The 18,601-nt window shown below is 56.7% G+C and overlaps 1 protein-coding gene across 1 annotated transcript; it reads left to right on the forward strand.

The window, feature by feature from the left end:
• The first annotated feature begins 1,028 nt into the window (after positions 1 to 1,028).
• GPR179 (G protein-coupled receptor 179) lies at positions 1,029 to 18,133 on the forward strand. The gene is made up of 11 exons (XM_059379443.1): positions 1,029 to 1,932; positions 3,232 to 3,340; positions 5,903 to 5,990; positions 6,405 to 6,640; positions 7,452 to 7,520; positions 7,883 to 7,992; positions 8,320 to 8,555; positions 8,732 to 8,870; positions 9,538 to 9,643; positions 10,168 to 10,314; positions 11,858 to 18,133. The coding sequence occupies exons 1-11, from the start codon at positions 1,139 to 1,141 to the stop codon at positions 17,096 to 17,098; spliced, it is 7,275 nt and encodes a 2,424-aa protein (XP_059235426.1). The 5' UTR covers positions 1,029 to 1,138; the 3' UTR covers positions 17,099 to 18,133.
• The last annotated feature ends 468 nt before the right edge of the window (positions 18,134 to 18,601 follow it).

Below are 18,601 nucleotides of genomic sequence, written 5' to 3' on the forward strand. Positions count from 1 at the left end.
GTGAAGCAGAAGCAAAATTTTGTTCACTCTCTTCTCCCTGTCCTCATTACACACAAGCGCCCGTGCGTACACGCAAATACACACACATACATACACCCCATTGGCTGGGGTTGTTACCTCTGTGGTGCTGGAGAAGAGAGGCTCCCCTGAGTGGAAGGTGAAGACCTGCTGAGGTCATGAATGACAGTGTGATCCTTGCGGGGGGTGGGGAACTCGATTCACTCTTTGGTAACTAGTCTTGAATAACAGGGTCATGGGAGTTTGATGGGGGCCAGTGTGGAGAGTCAGAGCTCTGGGCTTGAGTCTCAACTTAAAGTGAGCTATGTGATCTCAGGTGAGTCTCTGAGCCTCAGTGTCTGCATCTGTGAAATGGGGATAATACTGACCTCCCATACATGCTTGTGGGGAAGATCCGTTGAGATAAAGCACACAAGAAGCTCTTGATAAACTGCCACAGTTTGCTCAGAGATTGGCTGTGGTTATATTAGGCTCTCTTCCCCCCCTCACCACCCCCAATCTCAAATTCAAGTTCGGAAGCACCGTGTCAGGGGGGTACAGGCAGCCAGAGCTGCCTGCCAGGAGCTGCAGCTTGGCCCTTTATCATGCCCGTCACTATTGCTGCCAGGAGGCTGAGTGGAGCAGAGGGGAGGAGAGAGGGGCACAAGCTCATCTGCGGTTGCTATGGCGCCCCATCCTGGATTTGCCCAGCTCTCCTAATGGAGCAAAGGGCAGAGGGAGGGAGGGAGGGAGAGTGCGACTGGTCTGGTCTCATTCTCTTCCCTCCCGTTCATCTCTCTCTCTGGAGCCAATGTGGGATGCCCAGTGGGGGAAGGGAGCCTAGATGCTGGATGAGAGGAGGAGGGAAGAGGGGTGGTGCCAGGATTAAGAGGGTTTGCAATGGGGGGTCACACTGAGAGAGGAGGGGCAGAGCCCTCATGCCTACATCCAGAAGCCAGCTGATGACGTTAGAGAGAAGGAAAAACAGGCAAGACAGCACAGTGTGAGAGAGAGAGGGAGAGAGGAAGAGAGAAAGCGAGGATAGGAGGCGTGGAGCCAGCCAACCTCAGCCTGGGCTCTCCTGAGCCCCTAGATCCCCCAGGCAGCCTGGACCCCTAGGGACCAGAGAGCTGCCCTAAGGATGGGCCCCAGAGCGGGGGTCATGCTCCACCCTGTGTGGGGACTGCTGGGCTGCTGTTTCCTCTGCAGCTGGGCTCTGGGAGGTCCACGGCCCCTCCGCTCTGGGCCACCTCTGTCCTCCCATGTCCAACCGGGGTCTGGGCCCCTGTGGGTGCCCCGAGAAGGAGCCGAGGCAGCCCTGGCTTTTCTCTACTCTGGAGACACCCGACAGCTGTCGGGGGCTAATTGCAGTGAACGCTACGAAGCCCAGGGCGCAGAAGCCAGCCCAGGGCTCCCCCCAGTCCTATGGAGGGCAGCGGGCACCCTTGCCCAGGCTGCTAATTTCCTCAACATGCTGCTGCAGGCCAATGACATCCGCGAGTCCAGTGTGGAGGAGGATGTAGAGTGGTACCAGGCACTGGTCCGCAGCGTGGCCGAGGGGGACCCAAGGGCGTACCGGGCTTTTCTGACCTTTGACCCTCCGCCAGGGGCCAGCCACCTGCCTCTGGCCCTACAGGCCACACGGATGGGGGAGGAGACCCTCCTTCAGGACTTGTCTGGGACCAGAGTTCAGGAGGAGAGCCCAACCAGGGCCCCGGACACCTCTGCTCTACAGAAGCGAGTGCTGACCAATGACCTCGGGAGCCTCGGCAGCCCCAAGTGGCCACAGGGGGATGGCTATGTGGGGGACATGAGGCATGTGAAGCTCTCTCCTCCCTTCCTGGAGTGCCAGGAGGGCCGGCTCCGTCCTGGCTGGCTTGTCACTCTTTCTGCCACCTTCTATGGTCTCCAGCCAGACCTCAGCCCAGAGGTCAGGTAAGTGTGTTTGCACAGTCTTTGACACATCTGCAGGTACGTGGGGGTGGGGGCCCGAGTCCAGCCAGCTGTGCGTGGGCCATTTGGCACACACATATGTATCTGGGGGGGCACAGATGTGCCTATTTGCATTCAGCTATTTGCAGTTGACTCTGGGAATCTGTAACTGTCTGTTAGCACATACAGGTGTGAGTGTACACAGTGTGTATGAATCAACCCACTTGTACGTAGGTATAGACATATGTGTGTGTACAGCTGGGCATAGGTCTGCCCCCAGGTCTGGGGAGTGGGGAGAAGGCAGGAGCAGGCTTAGTGTGGATGACAGCTGACAGGCCATGCACAAGTAGTCTCATGGGCATTCCAGGAGACCAACCTGCTGCTCTTAAGCAATCTAGAACTATAAAAGGAGGCTTCTCCAAGGGAAGAAAAGTTCTTGGCGGGGGCGGGGGGGGGGGGGAAGCTTGGGAACCATTCATTGCTCCTTCTGTCGAGGAGTTGGCCAGGTCCCCAGGGTCACTCTCAGTGACTATATTCTCACCTCAAATGGGTTCCAGTCCTGCTTGTCCTGACTGGTACTCTTCAGATGACTGACCTCCTCCTTCAACCGAAATAAAGAGGTGATTGGGAACCCTGGTGGGGAGGAGGCAGCAAGTGGGCACAGAACTGCAAGGCACGCAACACTCAAATTGTTTTTCCAGCTCTGTGTCCCTATTCATTGCTTCCAACAGGCTTCCCCTCCTGCCAGCCAGCAGCCTGGCCTCTAGCCAGCTCTCCCCATACCGCCCAGAGCAGAGTTTGGGAGCTCTGGGGCCAGGCAGCTCCATTCCTTAGTTCCTATGCTGTGATCAATTCATATCTGGTTTGGGCAGAGTGAGGGGGTGGTTAATAGCGAGTTCAGGACCTGTGAGCGTGCGCACAAGCGAGTGTGTGTGTGTGTGTGTATACATGTGATGGAGAAGTGTGAAAATCCCCTTCAGGCAGATCATCAGAGCCCTGGCTTCCACATGTCTTGACATGCTCCCTCCGTCTACCCACTAATAGAAAGAGGAAATGCTAGGATGTTGAAAAGCAGAGGGATGTTGGGGCACAACCTACAGGGAAGAAGACTGTTGCCCACAGAAACAGTGAGGATGAATAGCACTGGAGAAATGGAATGCAGGTGTGCCCTCTGTCCTTGCACACTGCAACTGCTCTGCTAAAGTTTGCAAAGCTTGCAGTGCTCCCTGGTCTGGGGCCTGAGGACACATGACCACTTTGGCACCCTTTGCTGCACCCCTAACTGCCAATTCACTGCCCTAGGGGGCAGGTGCAGATGGACATAGACCTTCAGAGCGTGGACATCAATCAGTGTGCCAGTGGGCCAGGCTGGTACTCCAACACACACCTGTGTGATCTCAACAGCACCCAGGTAAGGATAAGGAGGATGGTGGGGGGAGGGGCGCCTGGGGTCCTGCCTCCTTTCCCCTTTCCCATCCCTGCCACCACCCAGCTCCTGGGAGCAACTGAACCAAAGCATATCAGCCTCAGGGCTTCAGGGGAATCCCTAGTGATGAGAGAGAGACAGAAATGAGATTCTAGGCTTTACATTTTTTTTATTTTTATTTTTTCAAGATTTTATTTATTTATTTGAGATTGAGAGAGAGTAGGTGTGTGTGCATGCGTGTGCGCGTGCATGCACATGCATGGGGTGGGGGGAGGGACAAAGGGACAAGCAGATCCCCCACTGAGCAAGGATTCCACCCCAGGATCCTGAGATCATGACCTGGGCTGAAGTCAGACACTTAACTGAGCCACCCAGGCACCTTCAGATACCAGGCTATTTATTTATTTATTTTTAAAGATTTTATTTTATTTATTTGACAGAGATCACCAGTAGGTAGAGAGGCAGACAGAGAGAGAGGAGGAAGCAGGCTCCCTGCTGAGCAGAGAGCCCGAGTGGGGTTTGATCTCAGGACTCTGATATCATGACCTGAGCCGAAGGCAGAGGCTTTAACCCACTGAGCCACCCAGGCGCCCCCTATACCAGGCTATTTAAAAGCGAGGACATTTACAGCCAAAAAATACTTCAATAAAAAAATAAAAACTAAAAGACAAAAGAAAATTCAGAAATGATATGTTGATGGTCATTTCTGAGAAGTTCCCAACTTCTCCTACTTGATACATAATAGGCACTTAAAGTTGAATGAATAATAAAAAAACATGAACATAGAAAAAAAAAAAGTGAGGGGGCACCTGGCTGGCTGTCTGTAGAGCATGTGACTCTTGATCTCTAGGGACCTTGAGTTTAAGCCCCACATTGAGTATAGAACCTACATTTAAAAAAAAAAAAAGTGAGGGGCGCCTGGGTGGCTCAGTGGGCTAAAGCCTCTGCTTTCGGCTCAGGTCATGATCCCAGAGTTTTGGGATCGAGCCCCACATCAGACTCTGCTCAGCGGGGAGCCTGCTTCCCCCTCCCTCTCTCTCTCTCTCTCTGCCTGCCTCTCTGCCTACTTGTGAACTCTGTCAAATAAATAAAATCTTAAAAAAAAAAAAGTGAGGACACTTACAGCCTGCTCCCCATCCTCCAATGGAGATAGTCACCCTTGTTCCTTTGAATTCTCAGTATGCCTCCCTGTCTGCTCTCCCCTTTTGGTACTGGGTGCCCTAAGATCCACCCCCAGGACCGCTCCCTAAGTCCCTATTAATCATCCCCTTTCCCTCTCCTAGACCACATTCTCCATGTTGACAGGGCTCCTAAGTGTAATTGTTGATTGGGATGTGGGAGGACTCTAACCAAAGAAGGAGCTTGAAGAGCTCTGGGATTGGTAAAGGTGAGGGAACCCAAGCCAGGTGCTGGCAGACTCAAAGCCATGGATGCAGGAGATCGGGATAATGGAAAACAATAGCTGGTAATCCTGCAAGCCTGGGACTGAGAAGCTGGGAGGCCAGTGAACTAATAATAATCTGCTCCACGGCTGCACTTGACCGCGTGTCGTGCCTGAGCTGAACCAAAGCCAAGGCAAGCCCTGCAGCCTGCTGGGAGGTGGGGCGGGTTTGGGCATCTGTGGCTCTTTGGGGCACATGTTTTTGGAACTCTAAGTCCAGGGATGGAGAAGGGCTCCCATTATTCAGTGCATTATTAAACCCAGCCACAGCACGTCTCCGTACACATTGGCCTGATTGTGCAGACGCTGGTGGGAACAGCGCATTCTCATGCTCCTGGCAAGAAGGGAAGCTGGGCCACGATTTCAGAAGTACCACCGTGTAACTTTTCTAGGTGAAGTCAGGTGCTCGATGTGGAAGCTCCCAGGGCAAAGCCCTTCCTTCATCCCACTGTTAGGTCTGTCCCTAACCACTGCCTCCAGCAGCTCTGACCTCATCCATGTGCTCATCTCCCCTGCCTGGCTCTAAGGTCTGCTCCGTCCCCTGCTAGGCAGACATCAAGGGATGGAGGTGGAATAAAGAGGCGGCCTTGGCATCCCAGGAGCCTGGCATTAGCCTGGCATTAGGGCTGGGGAAATCAGTCCTGTGCCAAAGCCAGATGGCCCCTGGTAGGGGAAGCCTCTCCTCTGTGGGGGCCTTTTCAAACCACCTGTGAACCAAAAAGGGAAGGTGATGGGGACCCTTTGAGACAGGATGTAGGCACACAGATGTGATTGGACTCCAAGTTCTCCCTACTTCCACCTCCCCTGGTGCCTCACTGTAGCAACAGCTGGGCACTGGGACATGGGATCTGTGAGGCTCCCGTCACTGCCTCTCAGAATAAAAGGGTGATCTCTTCCCAAACTCTTTGTTGAAAAAAGGTGATGACGGGAATAGAGTAGGGTTTCCAGAGAGAGAAGGATTCCTAAGGACTGGAAGGACTTCTAGTGGGGGAAGTGGGTCCCTTGTACGGAGCAGGTGCTGTGAATAGGAAGGTACGCAGACCCTCCATCTCTTCCCAGGAGCGAAAACCCCATATAAACCCCTATCTTGTTTGTCATCCCTGCAGTGTGTCCCCTTGGACAGTCAGGGCTTTGTCCTCGGCCACTACCTCTGCCACTGCCGACCTGGTTTCTACGGGGCAAGCCGCTCCGGGGGTATGTTAACCGTGGTGAGGGTCAGGCTGGGCTGGGTGGAGGGGGCATCTGGGGAGAAAATGCTGGGGTGAGACACTGGCAAGGGTCTTGTGGGGCAAGGGCAGAAGGTGGAGAGAAGCAGGCAAGGCAGGCAGGATCCACTGTGGGGGTGTCTGAGCCTTCTGAAAATGAGCCCTTACCATGCCAGTCTGATGTAAGTTGAGCCTCGCAGTGAGTCCTAGCCTGGCATTGCCTCTTTCTGTTTCCCGGTCCTTCCCTGGGAATATCCACTTCCTCACTTGCCCTGCTTCCCAGCCCGCCCCCAGGGGTGACCAACTGTAGGAGGGCAGGGAGAGGGCTATGGTGGCCTGTGGGAGAGAAGGCTGGCATGCCCCCGCCGGGCCCCTCTCCTTGCAGCCATCTTGTTCTTCATAGGGTTGGGAGAGAGTGCTGCCCAGCCTGCTGGGCAATTCGGGGCCCCACATGGCAGCTCCGGGAGGCTGCTGCGGTGCCAGCCGTGTGCCGAGGGCTGCACCAGCTGCAGGGACGCTAGGCCGTGCCTGGTGGAGGAAGTCTCGGCACTGCGGGCAGCCGTGCTGGCCTGCCAGGCCTGCTGCATGCTGGCGGTCTTCCTGAGCATGCTGCTCTCCTACAGATGCCGCCGGAGCAAGGCAAGGAAAGTCCCGCCTCTCCTACACGTGTCCTACCATCCCTTGGGTCCCCAGTATCACCTAGGGGCCAGAGGCTCCCTAAGACGAGAACTCAGAAGAAATGGGTTCTGGTCTTCATGCTTAACCTAAGACACCAGGTGACCTTGGGCAAGTGACCCCATTGCCTTAGATTTGTTGCCTGTTAAGTGTAGGCATTGGACTTGATTCAAAACACAGTGTAGGCACTAGGGAGACGTGGTCTAGACTCCCCTGGAGCTCCCAGTTAAATGGAGGAAGCAGGCCTATAAAGAAAATGACAACACAGCACAACAGAGGCGAGGATGGAAGTGTGTGTTGGTTGCCATGTGAGCTCAAAGAAAGGACCCAGTTGTCCTGCCTGAGATGGCCTGGGAAAACCCATCTGGAGAATATGACATTTGAGCCAGTCTTGAAGGTCAACTGACTGATTTCCAGGCAGAGAAGGGGTTACCTAGACAAAGAAGCAGTCTGACCCAAAGTCTGGGGAATGTGTGGGATCCTTCTAGCTCCAGCAGCTTGTGACTGGAGCCCAGGTCTGCAATCAGGCCCCTTCTAGGAGTTGGGAGGCAGGGAGCGGGGTTGGGGGATAGATGCTATGTGCAACCTTGGTCTTAGCCTGGGGGGGGGTGTGTGGCTGTGGACCAAGATGGCAGAGCTGATGTTACAGGATAAGACCTTAGCCCAGGGCCATCAAGTGACCCCTAAAACAGGCCTGAGATTCTCCCCCACAATCGTCCAGGCTCTGCTTTCCCACTGCCCTGTTCACACACCTCTCTCTTTCCTGGGTTCACAGAGGATCAGAACCTCTGGAGTTGTCCTGCTGGAAGCCATCCTTTTTGGATCCCTGCTGCTCTACTTCCCTGTGAGTCTGTGGCCAGAGTCTGACCCCACGTGATCCCTGCCTGGTGTCCTCCAAACCCCAGAATTCTACATCCTTTCTGCTCCCTTAGAGAGATTCAGAGACCTCAAAATCTCCATACTCATATCTACAAATGGCAGGCTGGCCTGGTGACCTCTGAAGCCAAAGAGTCCTTGCTAAAAAGAGCTTGATGTCCTACTGTGTGACTTAGGACAAATGATCTAACCTCTCTGATACTTCAGCTGCTCCTCTGAGGGATGGAGGTGATGATGCCTCTGTGGCAAGGCTATTAGAAAGGGCAGCAGATCAGAAAGAGGAAGTACATGGGAGAGCCCCAACTTCTGTCCCCCTCCCGTACTCCCCAGGTCTTCATTCTGTACTTCAAGCCCAGTGTATTCCGCTGTATCGCTCTCCGCTGGGTCCGGTTGCTGGGTTTTGCCACTGTCTACGGCACCATTATACTCAAGCTTTATAGGTAGGGTCTGGGGAAGACCTTGCTCTGGGGCTGCTTACTCCAGGCAGCCCCAGGTCGTTTGGAAAGGGGTGGAGTTCTTCCCAGCCAGACCCTTACCAGCTCTACTCCCCGGTGCACCCCACCCCCTCACCCCCCCCCCCGGCCCCCCCCCATCCCCCAAGCCCCCCCCCGGTGGCAGCATTGGGGGGGGGGCAGGGAGGCAGCCAACCATGGGAAGGACAGGAGGACAGGCACGTATGGAGGGGAAGCCATGGACAGAGGCCAGAGACCTGGCCCCTCTCCTTGGCCCTCCGCCTATGCCTCTCCCCACCACCCGCACCCTTGTAGAGTTCTCCAGCTGTTTCTGTCTCGCTCGGCCCAGCGGGGCCCCCACCTCAGCAATGGGCGGCTGCTGCAGCGGCTGGGGCTGCTCCTGCTGCTCGTGCTGGCCTTCCTGGTGGTGTGGACGGCGGGGGCCCTGGAAAGAGGCAGCCATGCACCCCTGGTGGCCCGTGGCCACACTCCTGCGGGCCGTCACTTCTACCTCTGCCATCACGACCACTGGGACTACATCATGGTTGTGGGTGAGCTGCTTCTGCTGAGCCTGCCTCACCGGGGACCCCCATGCTGCACCTGCAGGGGTCCTCTGGCCTTGGCCTTGTCCCCAGTCCCCACCTCCCCCGGCACACCCGGCACAGAGAGAGGCCACCGCCCAGCTGCTGAGCTGGTGCTCGCATCTCTGCCCCTCACTCCTCTACAGCTGAGGTGCTGCTCCTGTGCTGGGGCAGCTTCTTGTGCTACGCCACCCGAGCCGTTCCCTCCGCCTTCCATGAGCCACGCTACATGAGCATCGCCCTGCACAACGAGCTGCTTCTCTCCTCTGCCTTCCACGCGGCCAGGTGAGGCCGCCCCCCATCCCGACCCACCACACCTCCCCATCGCCCACCACTCTTGCCTCTCCCAGGCCCGAGGAACCCCATCCCACAGCCATCCTCACCACATAGCCAGGCCTCGGCCAGGGGAGAAAGGCCCCTCCGCCATCGGTGGCCCGCCCCTCAGATACCCTTCCTGCACCCCAGGTCTTACACAGCACCCCAAAAGAGGAAGCGTGTCTGCTCCTAATTCTCCTCCTAGTCCTAGGCCACATGTCCGGCACCTCCACTGTGCTCCTTCCCAGACATGCTCAATTCTCCCTGCCTTTTCCCCCCTCACACCTCAGCCCCTCCAGCAGCAGGCCCGCTGTGAACGTTCAGAAGGACTTGGCGGTGTGGCAAAGGCAGAATCAACCCACAGGGCATCCATAACAGAGCTGGGAGCACGAATCTGTGCTCTAGGCGACCAGAGAAGAGTAGTCTGGGAGGGCTTCTCAGAGGTGGGGGTTAATGTGAGCCTTGAGGTAGGACCTACATCCTTGGGAGGGCAAGAAGAAGGAGAAATGCCCTTTTCAGCCCACCCAGAAGCTCCACAGAGATCAGGACTGGAGCTAGGGGGTGAGCCAGTGAGACAGGTGAGGGAGAAGAGGCCCCTGTTACCCAGAGCTGATGTTTCCCTCCTTCACACCCTCAGGTTTCTGCTGGTTCCCTCCCTGCACCCAGACTGGACCCTGCTTCTCTTCTTCTTCCACACCCACAGCACCGTCACCACCACACTGGCTCTGATCTTCATTCCTAAGGTGAGGTCTCCCCTCTCCTGGTTGTGAGCCTACCCCAGCCCCTTGGTAAGGGCACCGTGGATCTGCCGCCGCCGCAGCGCCCTCTCCAGGTCAGAGTGAGGATGACCCCTGGGGGAGAGTGGGCGGAGCCGCAGGGGCCTGTGGGAGGAGCCCGCTTGGGGTAGACACAGAAGCGACTGTGTCTCTCTGCCTCCCACCTGAGGGCAAAGGAAATCAGAGCTAGGGCCGGAGAGCTCTTTGTAACACACCTAGCAGTTTAGGGTGGTGGACTCTGAAAAGTCAACTTGGAAACAATTACAGAGAGATAGGTCAGGGAGCTGAAGGCCATGGCTAGGAATTGTGGGGGCAGCTGCGTAGGAGGAAGATGACAGAGAGCAAAACTCTTCCTGCCCTCGAAATTGCGAATTAGAGAGGGGGTTAAGGTGCCCCAAGTAAAGATGGATTCCCCGGAGCAGGTGGGAATAGGAGTAAACAGGGAGGCGAGCTGACTCTTTTTCTCCCGCCGTCACACCCACCCTGGCCAGTTCCAGAAGCCGGGGGCTCCTCCCCGAGAGGAGATGGTGGATGAGGTGTACGAGGATGAGCTGGACCTGCAGCGCTCAGGCTCCTACCTGGACAGCAGCATCGCCTCAGCCTGGAGCGAGCGCAGCCTGGACGCCGGAGACATCCGGGTACGTGCGGGCCTCCTCGCCTCCTTTGGATGCTTGCTTTTAGAGACTGGGCCAGGATCCCTGCTGCCCTGCAGCCTGGGCCATGTATCCTGCAGGCCCCTCCCCTGGCCCTCACTTTCCCTCTCTCGAAGACCTGCCTCCTTTCCTCCTTCCCTTCTCCAGCTGCCTCCCCTGACTGTTCAGATGCCTTCACACACCACCTAAGTGAAGAGACCACCAGAGGCCCAGAACATGCATCCCTGAAACCCAGGCCACTTGGCAAGTGAGAGGCAGGGTGGTGGGTGGCGCTCCACTCCCACCCAGCAGGGGCAGTCCTGAGGGACAGGACATCTGGGCACTTGGTGACCCTAGGGCCAACCACGGAGCTGTGTAGTTCAGGCGGTTTGCCACTACCAGAGATTTCTATATCAGGACACCCATTCCCTGGACCTGGCAGTCTTAGAGAAGGGAAGTTTTTCCTGAGTCTTACATCAGGAGACCATCTTTGTCCTTCTTTTTCAGTGTAGGGGCGTCATAGTCACGGAACCCAGATCAGAAGCTCAGTGGGTAGGAAATAAGGAAACCTGGTGGTCTCAGCCTGTTGTTTAATCAAATCCAAGGTGTGGGAACAAGCCTCCATCTCCCCTGGGCCTCCATCTCCCCTGGGGCCTCCCTGTACCCTTGACTTGTTTGCATCTCCCAACTCGTCCTTGTCCTAGCTGCCTCTGCCTGTTTTTTCCCCGTGTCCTCCTTCCCTTCTGGGCTCTGCCTTCCGGGAAAGTGGCTGAACCGAGGCCCCAGTCGAGCTGGAAGGCCAGAGAGTGTGGAGGTGCTCGGCCACAGCAATGCCAGCCCGTACCCCTACTTTGCAGAGCAGCACACAGTCTCCGTCCCTATGCTGATGCTGCTCTGGGGAGGAATCCAAAGTAGAAGTTTCTCAAATTCCCATTCCTGCACTTGAACCCAAATAGAGCACTTCTCACCATCAATCTCACGTGACCCTCCTGAGGACTCTCACAGGGGGCAGCCAGCTCTTGTTACCTCATAGAAGCAGAGGCTCTGAGAGCCTTCAGGGAGTGCCTGGGTGGCTCAATCCATTGAGCGGCTGCCTTCAGCTTTGGTCGAGATCCTAGAGTCCTGGGATGGAGCCCCATGTCCTGGGATTAAGCTCTGTGCTCAGCGAGGAGTCGGCTTCTTCCTCTGCCCCTCACCCCCACTCATGCTCTCTCTCAAATAAATAAAATCTGAAAAAAAATAAAACAGCCTTCATGCACATGCTGGGTCATCAGCCTGGAACCCAGGCTTCCCGTCACCCAGGCAAGTGACTTCCGTCAGATCACAGAGAAAGGAGTGCCCCCGCATCCTCAGAACCAAGCAGATGTGACTCAGAGAAGACAGGTGGATTCTGAGGGTTGTCTAAGCAGAGAAGGGACACAGCTTGGTGGGAAGAGATGCTCCAGAGAAAATGGTCCAAATAATGGCTGGGAGAGCGGGAGGCAGGGCAGTCAGGCCCTGGAGAGAACTCCGTGCTCCATCTGCTCTCCTCATACCTCCCTCACTGCAGGACGAACTGAAGAAGCTCTACGCCCAGCTCGAGGTCCACAAGACCAAGGAAATGGCTGCAAACAACCCGCACCTGCCCAAGAAGCGGGGCAGCTCGCGCCAGGGCCTGGGCCGCTCCTTCATGAGGTACCTGGCCGAGTTCCCGGAGGCCCTGGCCCGCCAGCACTCCCGGGACTCGGGGTCCCCCAGCCTGGGCAGCCTGCCTGGCTCCTCGCGCCGCCGGCTTCTCAGCTCCAGCTTCCAGAACCCCGAGGGGACCCCAGCCCTGCGCAAGTCCCACAGCACCTACGACCACGAGCGCCAGGGTCACCGCCGGGAGCAGGACCCACCACTCCTTGACTCGCTGCTGCGCAGGAAGCTGGCCAAGAAGGCCTCCAGGGAAAGCAGGGAGAGTCGGGAGTCGGTGGAGGGGCCCCCTGCCCTGGGCTTCAGGTCTGCCAGCGCCCACAACCTGACGGTGTGCGAGAGGCTCCCCAGGGCCCGGCCCACATCCCTGCAGAAGTCGCTTAGTGTGGTGACGGGCTCCAGGGAAAAGGCCCTGCTCGTGGCCAGCCAGGCCTACCTGGAGGAGACCTATCGGCAGGCCAAGGAGCGGGAGGAGAGGAAGAAGGCCGAGGCAGCCTTGGCGAGCCCAGTGAGGAGGCCGTCAGCCAGGAGGCTAGAGCGAGCTCGAGGGGCCCCCCTGTCAGCCCCACCATCCCCGGCCAAGAGCCGCAGTGTGGACGGCTCCCACAAGGCTGCCGCTGCCACAGGGAGGCTTCAGGAGGAGGCTGCCAGGAGGCTGCCTCACCCGCCCGTCCGGCACCAGGTCTCCACACCCATCATGGCCCTGTCTGGAGCGGGCCTGGGAGAGCCAAGGATGCTGTCTCCCACCTCCACCCTTGCTCCAGCTCTGATGCCAGCTCCGGCCCCGGCCCCAGCCCCAGCCCTAGCCCCAGCCCCGGCCCCGGCCCTGGCCCTGGTCCCAGTCCCAGCCCCAGCCCCAGCCCCGACACCAGTCCCTGTCCTGGCACCAATCCTCGTGCCCCCCCAAAGCCCCAACTTACTCCCGTTCATCTGCCCCTGGGAGAATGCAGAACTGCCAGTCAAGAAAGGAAATGTGGCTCAAGAAAGCCCCTCAGGGCCAGAGCGGAGCAGCCTCTCCCCTTCCCCAGCTCGGGCCAAGCTCTGGAGAGCCCTCTCTGTTGCAGTTGAGAAAAGGAGCACAGGGGAGAATGCGGGGACCACAGAGGAGGGACGCCTCCAAGGGGGAGCTGATGAGGGTGACGAGGATAAGTCTAAGGTCTTCTCTAAATCCCACAGCCTCAAGACCCCCATTCAGCAGGTTTCCGTGCACAGTCTAGGCCTGGCTATCAAAGCTTTGACTCGTTCCCGGAGCACTCACAAAGAGAAGGAGAGCGGGGAAGGGAGTCCTGAGACAGAGGAGAAAGGCAGAGCTGTGGTGGGGGCCGAGGGTGTGGGGCCGTGCCCCAGGTCCCCCAGGCTAAGCCGGCCCAAGGCTGTGAGTAAGCAGGCTGCTCTTGCACCCTGTGATGACGAGGAATCCCTCCAGAACCAACAGAACGCTCACACCAGCAGAATGCTTCAAGTCTGTCGCCGGGAGGGCAGCAGGGAACAAGAAGACAGAGGCAGGAGGACATCCCACTGTCTAGGGGAGGAGAGAGGAGAGAGAGCAGGTAAAGCAGAGTCTGCTACACTGAGGCAAGCCAGCCAAAGCACACTTGGGGACAAAAGTGCTGAGGGAGCAAAAGAAGTCCCTTTTGGGTGGCGGGACCTGCCCAAAGCTGGCCTCCAGTCCCTGGGCGGAGCTGACCACAGGATGGCAGAGATGTGCCCCAGGGAAGTCACCCAGTCGGAAGTGTGTCAGCCTGACCATGGCTACAAGGCCCAGATCTGCCCCTGGGAGGCGAGCGAAGGAGCCCCTGAGAAGGGGGCATTACAACAAAATCTCAATGACTCCCAAGAGAGAGGGAGAGCCTCAGAAAAGTCAGAGCCCCCAAATGTGGTGGTTGTTGCTCGGAAAAAGCCAGAGAGGCTGGTCAGGGCGCAGGAGGCCGTGTGTCCCTGGGAGGGTGTCGATCCTGGGAGTCCGTCCTGCTGGTCAGTCTCTCAGGACTCTGACGGAATCAAGGGCAGGTCTGAGGCAGTGAGCAGGAGAGAGGCTAGAGAGGTGAAGAAGCATCAGCAGGAGGGTACAGGCCCAGAAGTTTGTACAGCTGACGCTGCCAAGGCAGAACTCTGTCCCTGGGAGGCATGCGAGGGAGGGAATGGGAAACCATTCGAGGAGGGCATGAAGAAGCTTCCCCAGGAAAAGCAGGAAACCACCAAGAAAGCAACCTTCTGGAAAGAACAGAAACTGAGTGGAAACTTGGAGTCCTTTTGTCCGTGGGAGAGGACAGATTTCCGGGGCCCCTCAGCAGTCTCCACTCCGGCCCCAGGAGCCCCTGGATGCTCGGGGAGTGTGGGCAGTAGCATCTCAGAAGTGTGTCCGTGGGAGGCAGGAGATGCTCCTGCCAGGAAAGCAGAGATCTGTCCCTGGGAGCTAGGTGATGAGGTAGTGAGGAAGGAAAGGCTGAGTCAGGGGGCAGGGGGAAATATTCTCCAGGAAGAGGGGAAAGCCTCCAGACAGGCTTTCCCTGGAAAGCCTGGAAAGATGGGAGAACAGGCTGGGAAGGCAGTGCAGAAAAGGGATCAGCAGCAGGAGTCAGTGTGTCCCCAGGAGACCTCAAACCCTGGGCCCTCCCGCCCATGTCTAGATAGTTCCTCAACCAAAGCTGGTGGCCAATTCCTTAGCAAGGGAGGAAGCAGGGCAACACAGGTAAGTCCCCGGGAAGATCTCAGGCCACAGCCAAAGGAAGTAACAACACCTGCCAGGGCAGACCTCTGTCCCTGGGAGGTGGATGAAAGAATAAGAGACAACTGGACATTGGACCAGACAGCAAAAGCAAGAGAATCTCAAAAGGACAAGGAGAAAGGGCCTGGGATGTCAGGGATCAAAGATGGCACAGCTGGGGAAGAGCCTGAGACACAGATCCAAAAGCAGGAAGCAGTCTGTCCCTGGGAGAATGTGGACCCTGGCAGCTTCTCCCCACAATCAGGCCCTCAAGAAGCAGATGGACCTAGAGCCAGTTTCCACATGTCAGGCAGTGTGGGAAGCAAAGCTGCGGAGATCTGTCCATGGGATATGGAGGACACTGTGTCTGCTGAGAAGGCTGAGGTCTGTCCCTGGGAGGTGGGTGCTGGAGCAGGGCAGGAAAGGGCTTTGGGAGTTGAGGCCGTTAGGAAATTTCCAAATGACACAGGAAAGTTTTCTGCACGTCCTGGACCCAGCAAGACAGCTGTTACTGCTCCAGAGAAGCCAGAGAGGCCAGCCTGGGAGCGGGAGATGGCCTGTCCCTGGGAAAGCTTGGATCCAGGCAGCTCCTCTTGGCATTCAGACTCTCTGGGCATAGAGAGACCAAAAGCTGGATTCCAGGAACTGGACCACGTGGGCTGCCGGGCAGCTGAGGTGTGTCCCTGGGAAGTGGAAGAGGCCCCTGCCAGTGAGAAAGCCAAGATCTGTCCCTGGGAGGTGAATGAAGGAGCTTCGGGGATGGGACTGGACCAAGAGAGGAGGAGTGACTTAGCAGGGCAGGGGGAGAAAACTCTAGAAAAGGAGAGACTCACCTCCTTGGGAGAAGACATACCAAAATGGGAGACAAAACAGAGTCAAGAGCAGGAAGCTGTTTGTCCTTGGGAGAAGGGCTTGAGGGAACCCTTGGCGAAGGGCCCTGAGGTCTCAGACTCATCCGTCAGCGTGAGTTGTGAAGTGGCTGAGGGATGTTCCTTGGAAGTGAGGGATGAGGCAGCAGAGAAAGGGCGCCTGACACACGACCCAAAGACAGGCTCCCTCCCAGGACACAAAACCCCAGAAAGAGCTCCATCCTCAAAAGTAGGAGAATTCACTATTGACAATGAGGGAAAAGCAAGGGATGAGTTACACTCTGCCTGTCCCTGGGACAGCATGGCTCCGGCAGGCACTGTCTCTCACCCTGACCATCAGGGCCGTGACCAACCTACAGCTGGCTCTCAGACACCAGCCAGCGTCGGGGGCAGGCTCACTGAGGTTTGCCCGTGGGATGCTCCTGCCTTAGATGCTCCTAAACCTGACAGCAGCACCAAAGCTGCCATCTGCCCCTGGGAGGTGCCTGAAAGGGCCCCAGACAAAGGGATGGCAAGCCAGGATGGAAAAGGGCCACCTCAAGAGGAGAAGGATAGAGCCCCGGGAAGACCAGAGCCCAAAGCTGTGGCGGTTCAGGAGAAGCCAGAGAGGGCAGATGGGAAACAGGAGGCGGTGTGTCCCTGGGAGAGTCAAGACTGTGGGGAGCTGTCTCCACAGCCAGCCCCGCGAGCTTCTGACAGGCGTAAAGGCAGTTCGGAGGCAGCAGGCAGTGTGGGGGCCAAGGTGGCAGCAGTGGGTCCGTGGGAAGCAGAAGCAGCTCCATCTGCTAAAGAAGTGGAAATCTGCCCTTGGGAGGTGAATAAGGAAGCTGCAGAGAAAGGAGGACTGGGGCAAGAGGTGGACAGAAAGTCCCGAGGGCGGGGAGAAGTGATCCTTCAAAAGGCAGCCTCTGGAGGGACAGAAGAACACATTTACAAAGAAGCAGCAAAAGTCAGCCGAGAGCAGGAGACCGTGTGCCCCCAGGAAGGCAGAGGTTTGGGGGCACCCTGCCCCCAGCCAGACGCTCCCAGCACTGGCCATCCCACATGCGGTCCCCAGGGAGCCAGCCGTGCAAGGAGCAGGATGGCAGAGGTGTGTCAGTGGGAAGTCACAGATCCAGAAGGGAATAAGATAAAGGGCACCATGGCAGACATCTGTGACTGGGAGGGAACTGGAGTGCCATCTGAGGAATCCGGCCTTCTGGCTTCAACAGCAACTCAGAAGGAAATGTTTTTCCCCACAGTCCCTGAGAACCCACCATGCCTTTTAGTCCACAGTCCTCCGGGTAGCTCCCTTCCAGAAAGCAAAAGTGCCCGCCCTGAGGTGAGTAAGGCAGGCAATACTTTTACTCCGGAAGGTGTCAGAGAACTCCAAGAAGCCTCAGGACATGGGCCGAGGACAAGCTCATCCCCAGAGCCGAGTCTCCAAGAAGCTGAGGTTCAGGAATCCTCCTCCTTAACTGTGGACCAAGGAGAAGGGGTTTCTACAGCTTCACACGAAGAACTCTCCCCGCCAACAGTCTATCCTTGGGACTGTGAGTAACAATGCCAACACGTGAAGTCGAATGTCGGGTGGCTGGTTTTCCGAAGCCAAGGTCCTTTCCAAGTCCTACGTGTTCCCAAAGAGCCGAGTCAGAGACACTAGGCCACTTCTCTTCTCCAACAAGGCCAGAAGGCAACTCATTCTGAGACAAACTATATAAGATCGGGCAGCTCAGGCCCCAAGAGTCTCACCCCTTCTTCTCTTCCTACTCTTGTTCCTGCTCCTGAAAACAAAGGCCAGACCTTCTGCTTCAGGGGAACCCTCCCATCCAGCTAGAGGACTCAACACGAGCTGTGTCTGGACACCTGCTTCTGCAGCCAGTGTCAGGGGGGAAAATGTCAGTAGGCCCAGCCCACGTTTTCTCATAAGAAGACCCCCTTTCTTGACCATTTTCTGAGAAGAAATGAAACCATGCAAGGCACTGGCAGTATTAGGGACTGAGGAAGGCTGTGAAGGTCACCGTAGGCAGCTTGAGAAGTCACTTAATTCAAGTTCAAGGATAAGTCTGGGGAAAAACTTAAATGGCTCAAGAGGGTTCTGAAATGCCTTAAGGACCTTTCCATCTTGACTTTGGCTCTCCCCTTCTGCCATATTGATCCTCATGCCCACCCTGCTGGCTGCTGATGGAGAGCCAATCGAACACTCTTACTTCCTTACCAACATGTGGCATCCAAAGCAACACCAGAGATGGAGAGCACAGGAGGTAAGGCAGTGGCTCCAAGTCCTGCCAGGGGGAGCCCTCCCTTCTAGACACCCTCTCCATCTGCGTGTGCCCCTTACTAGCTTTTTCAGATGGTTTCTCCCCACTTCTGCCCCATGTTTTCCATCTCGAGTTCACCTCTCTGGCTCGTTCTCCTCCCAGCCTTCCAGGGCTGTCATCAAAGGGACCCCGCTCAGCTGTTGGTATAACAGGAGCCAGGGGTTTTTGGTTCTTTTTTTTTTTTTTTTTTTTTTTAAAGATTTTATTTATTTATTTGACAGAGAGAGATTACAAGCAGGCAGAGAGGCAGGTAGAGAGAGAGAGGAGGCAGCGGGCTCTCTGCTCAGCAGGGAGCCTGATGCGGGACTCGATCCCAGGACCCTGAGATCATGACCTGAGCCGAAGGCAGCGGCTTAACCCACTGAGCCACCCAGGCACCCAGGGGTTTCTGGTTCTGATGTGAGTACGGCTCCAAATCACTTGCTCAGTAACAAGAGGCCCGCCATCAGTTGCCTTTCCAAGAAGCAAGAAAGCAAGCAAGCCCTGTTTATGGCCGGCGCTAAGAACTGTCCTCAGAAAGAGTAACCCTACCAGGCAGGTTCAAGGCCTGAAGGTGGGGGAAAGGGCATCATAGAAGCACAAAGCCTTCTTAGTGAGCTCGGTTCTATCCTCTCAAGTGAGTTCAGTTCAGGCTACCCTTGCTTAAGTGGTCCTAGAGAAGAGTGATGGAATGAGAGGATACTATCAGAGGGAAGTGAGGAAGGAGAAAAGCGCTGGTCAAAGCCCTGGCATTGGCAGGGGTT

The sequence above is a fragment of the Mustela nigripes genome, chromosome 16 (assembly GCF_022355385.1).
Source record: "Mustela nigripes isolate SB6536 chromosome 16, MUSNIG.SB6536, whole genome shotgun sequence".
Classification (NCBI taxonomy): domain Eukaryota; kingdom Metazoa; phylum Chordata; class Mammalia; order Carnivora; family Mustelidae; genus Mustela; species Mustela nigripes.

Coding starts and splice junctions, on each gene's coding strand:
- GPR179 (XM_059379443.1), top strand. CDS start 1,139: ATGGGCCCCAGAGCGGGGGTCATGCTCCACCCTGTGTGGGGACTGCTG. Junction 3,341..5,902: donor GTGATCTCAACAGCACCCAG/GTAAGGATAAGG, acceptor TCATCCCTGCAG/TGTGTCCCCTTGGACAGTCA. Junction 8,556..8,731: donor GGACTACATCATGGTTGTGG/GTGAGCTGCTTC, acceptor ACTCCTCTACAG/CTGAGGTGCTGCTCCTGTGC.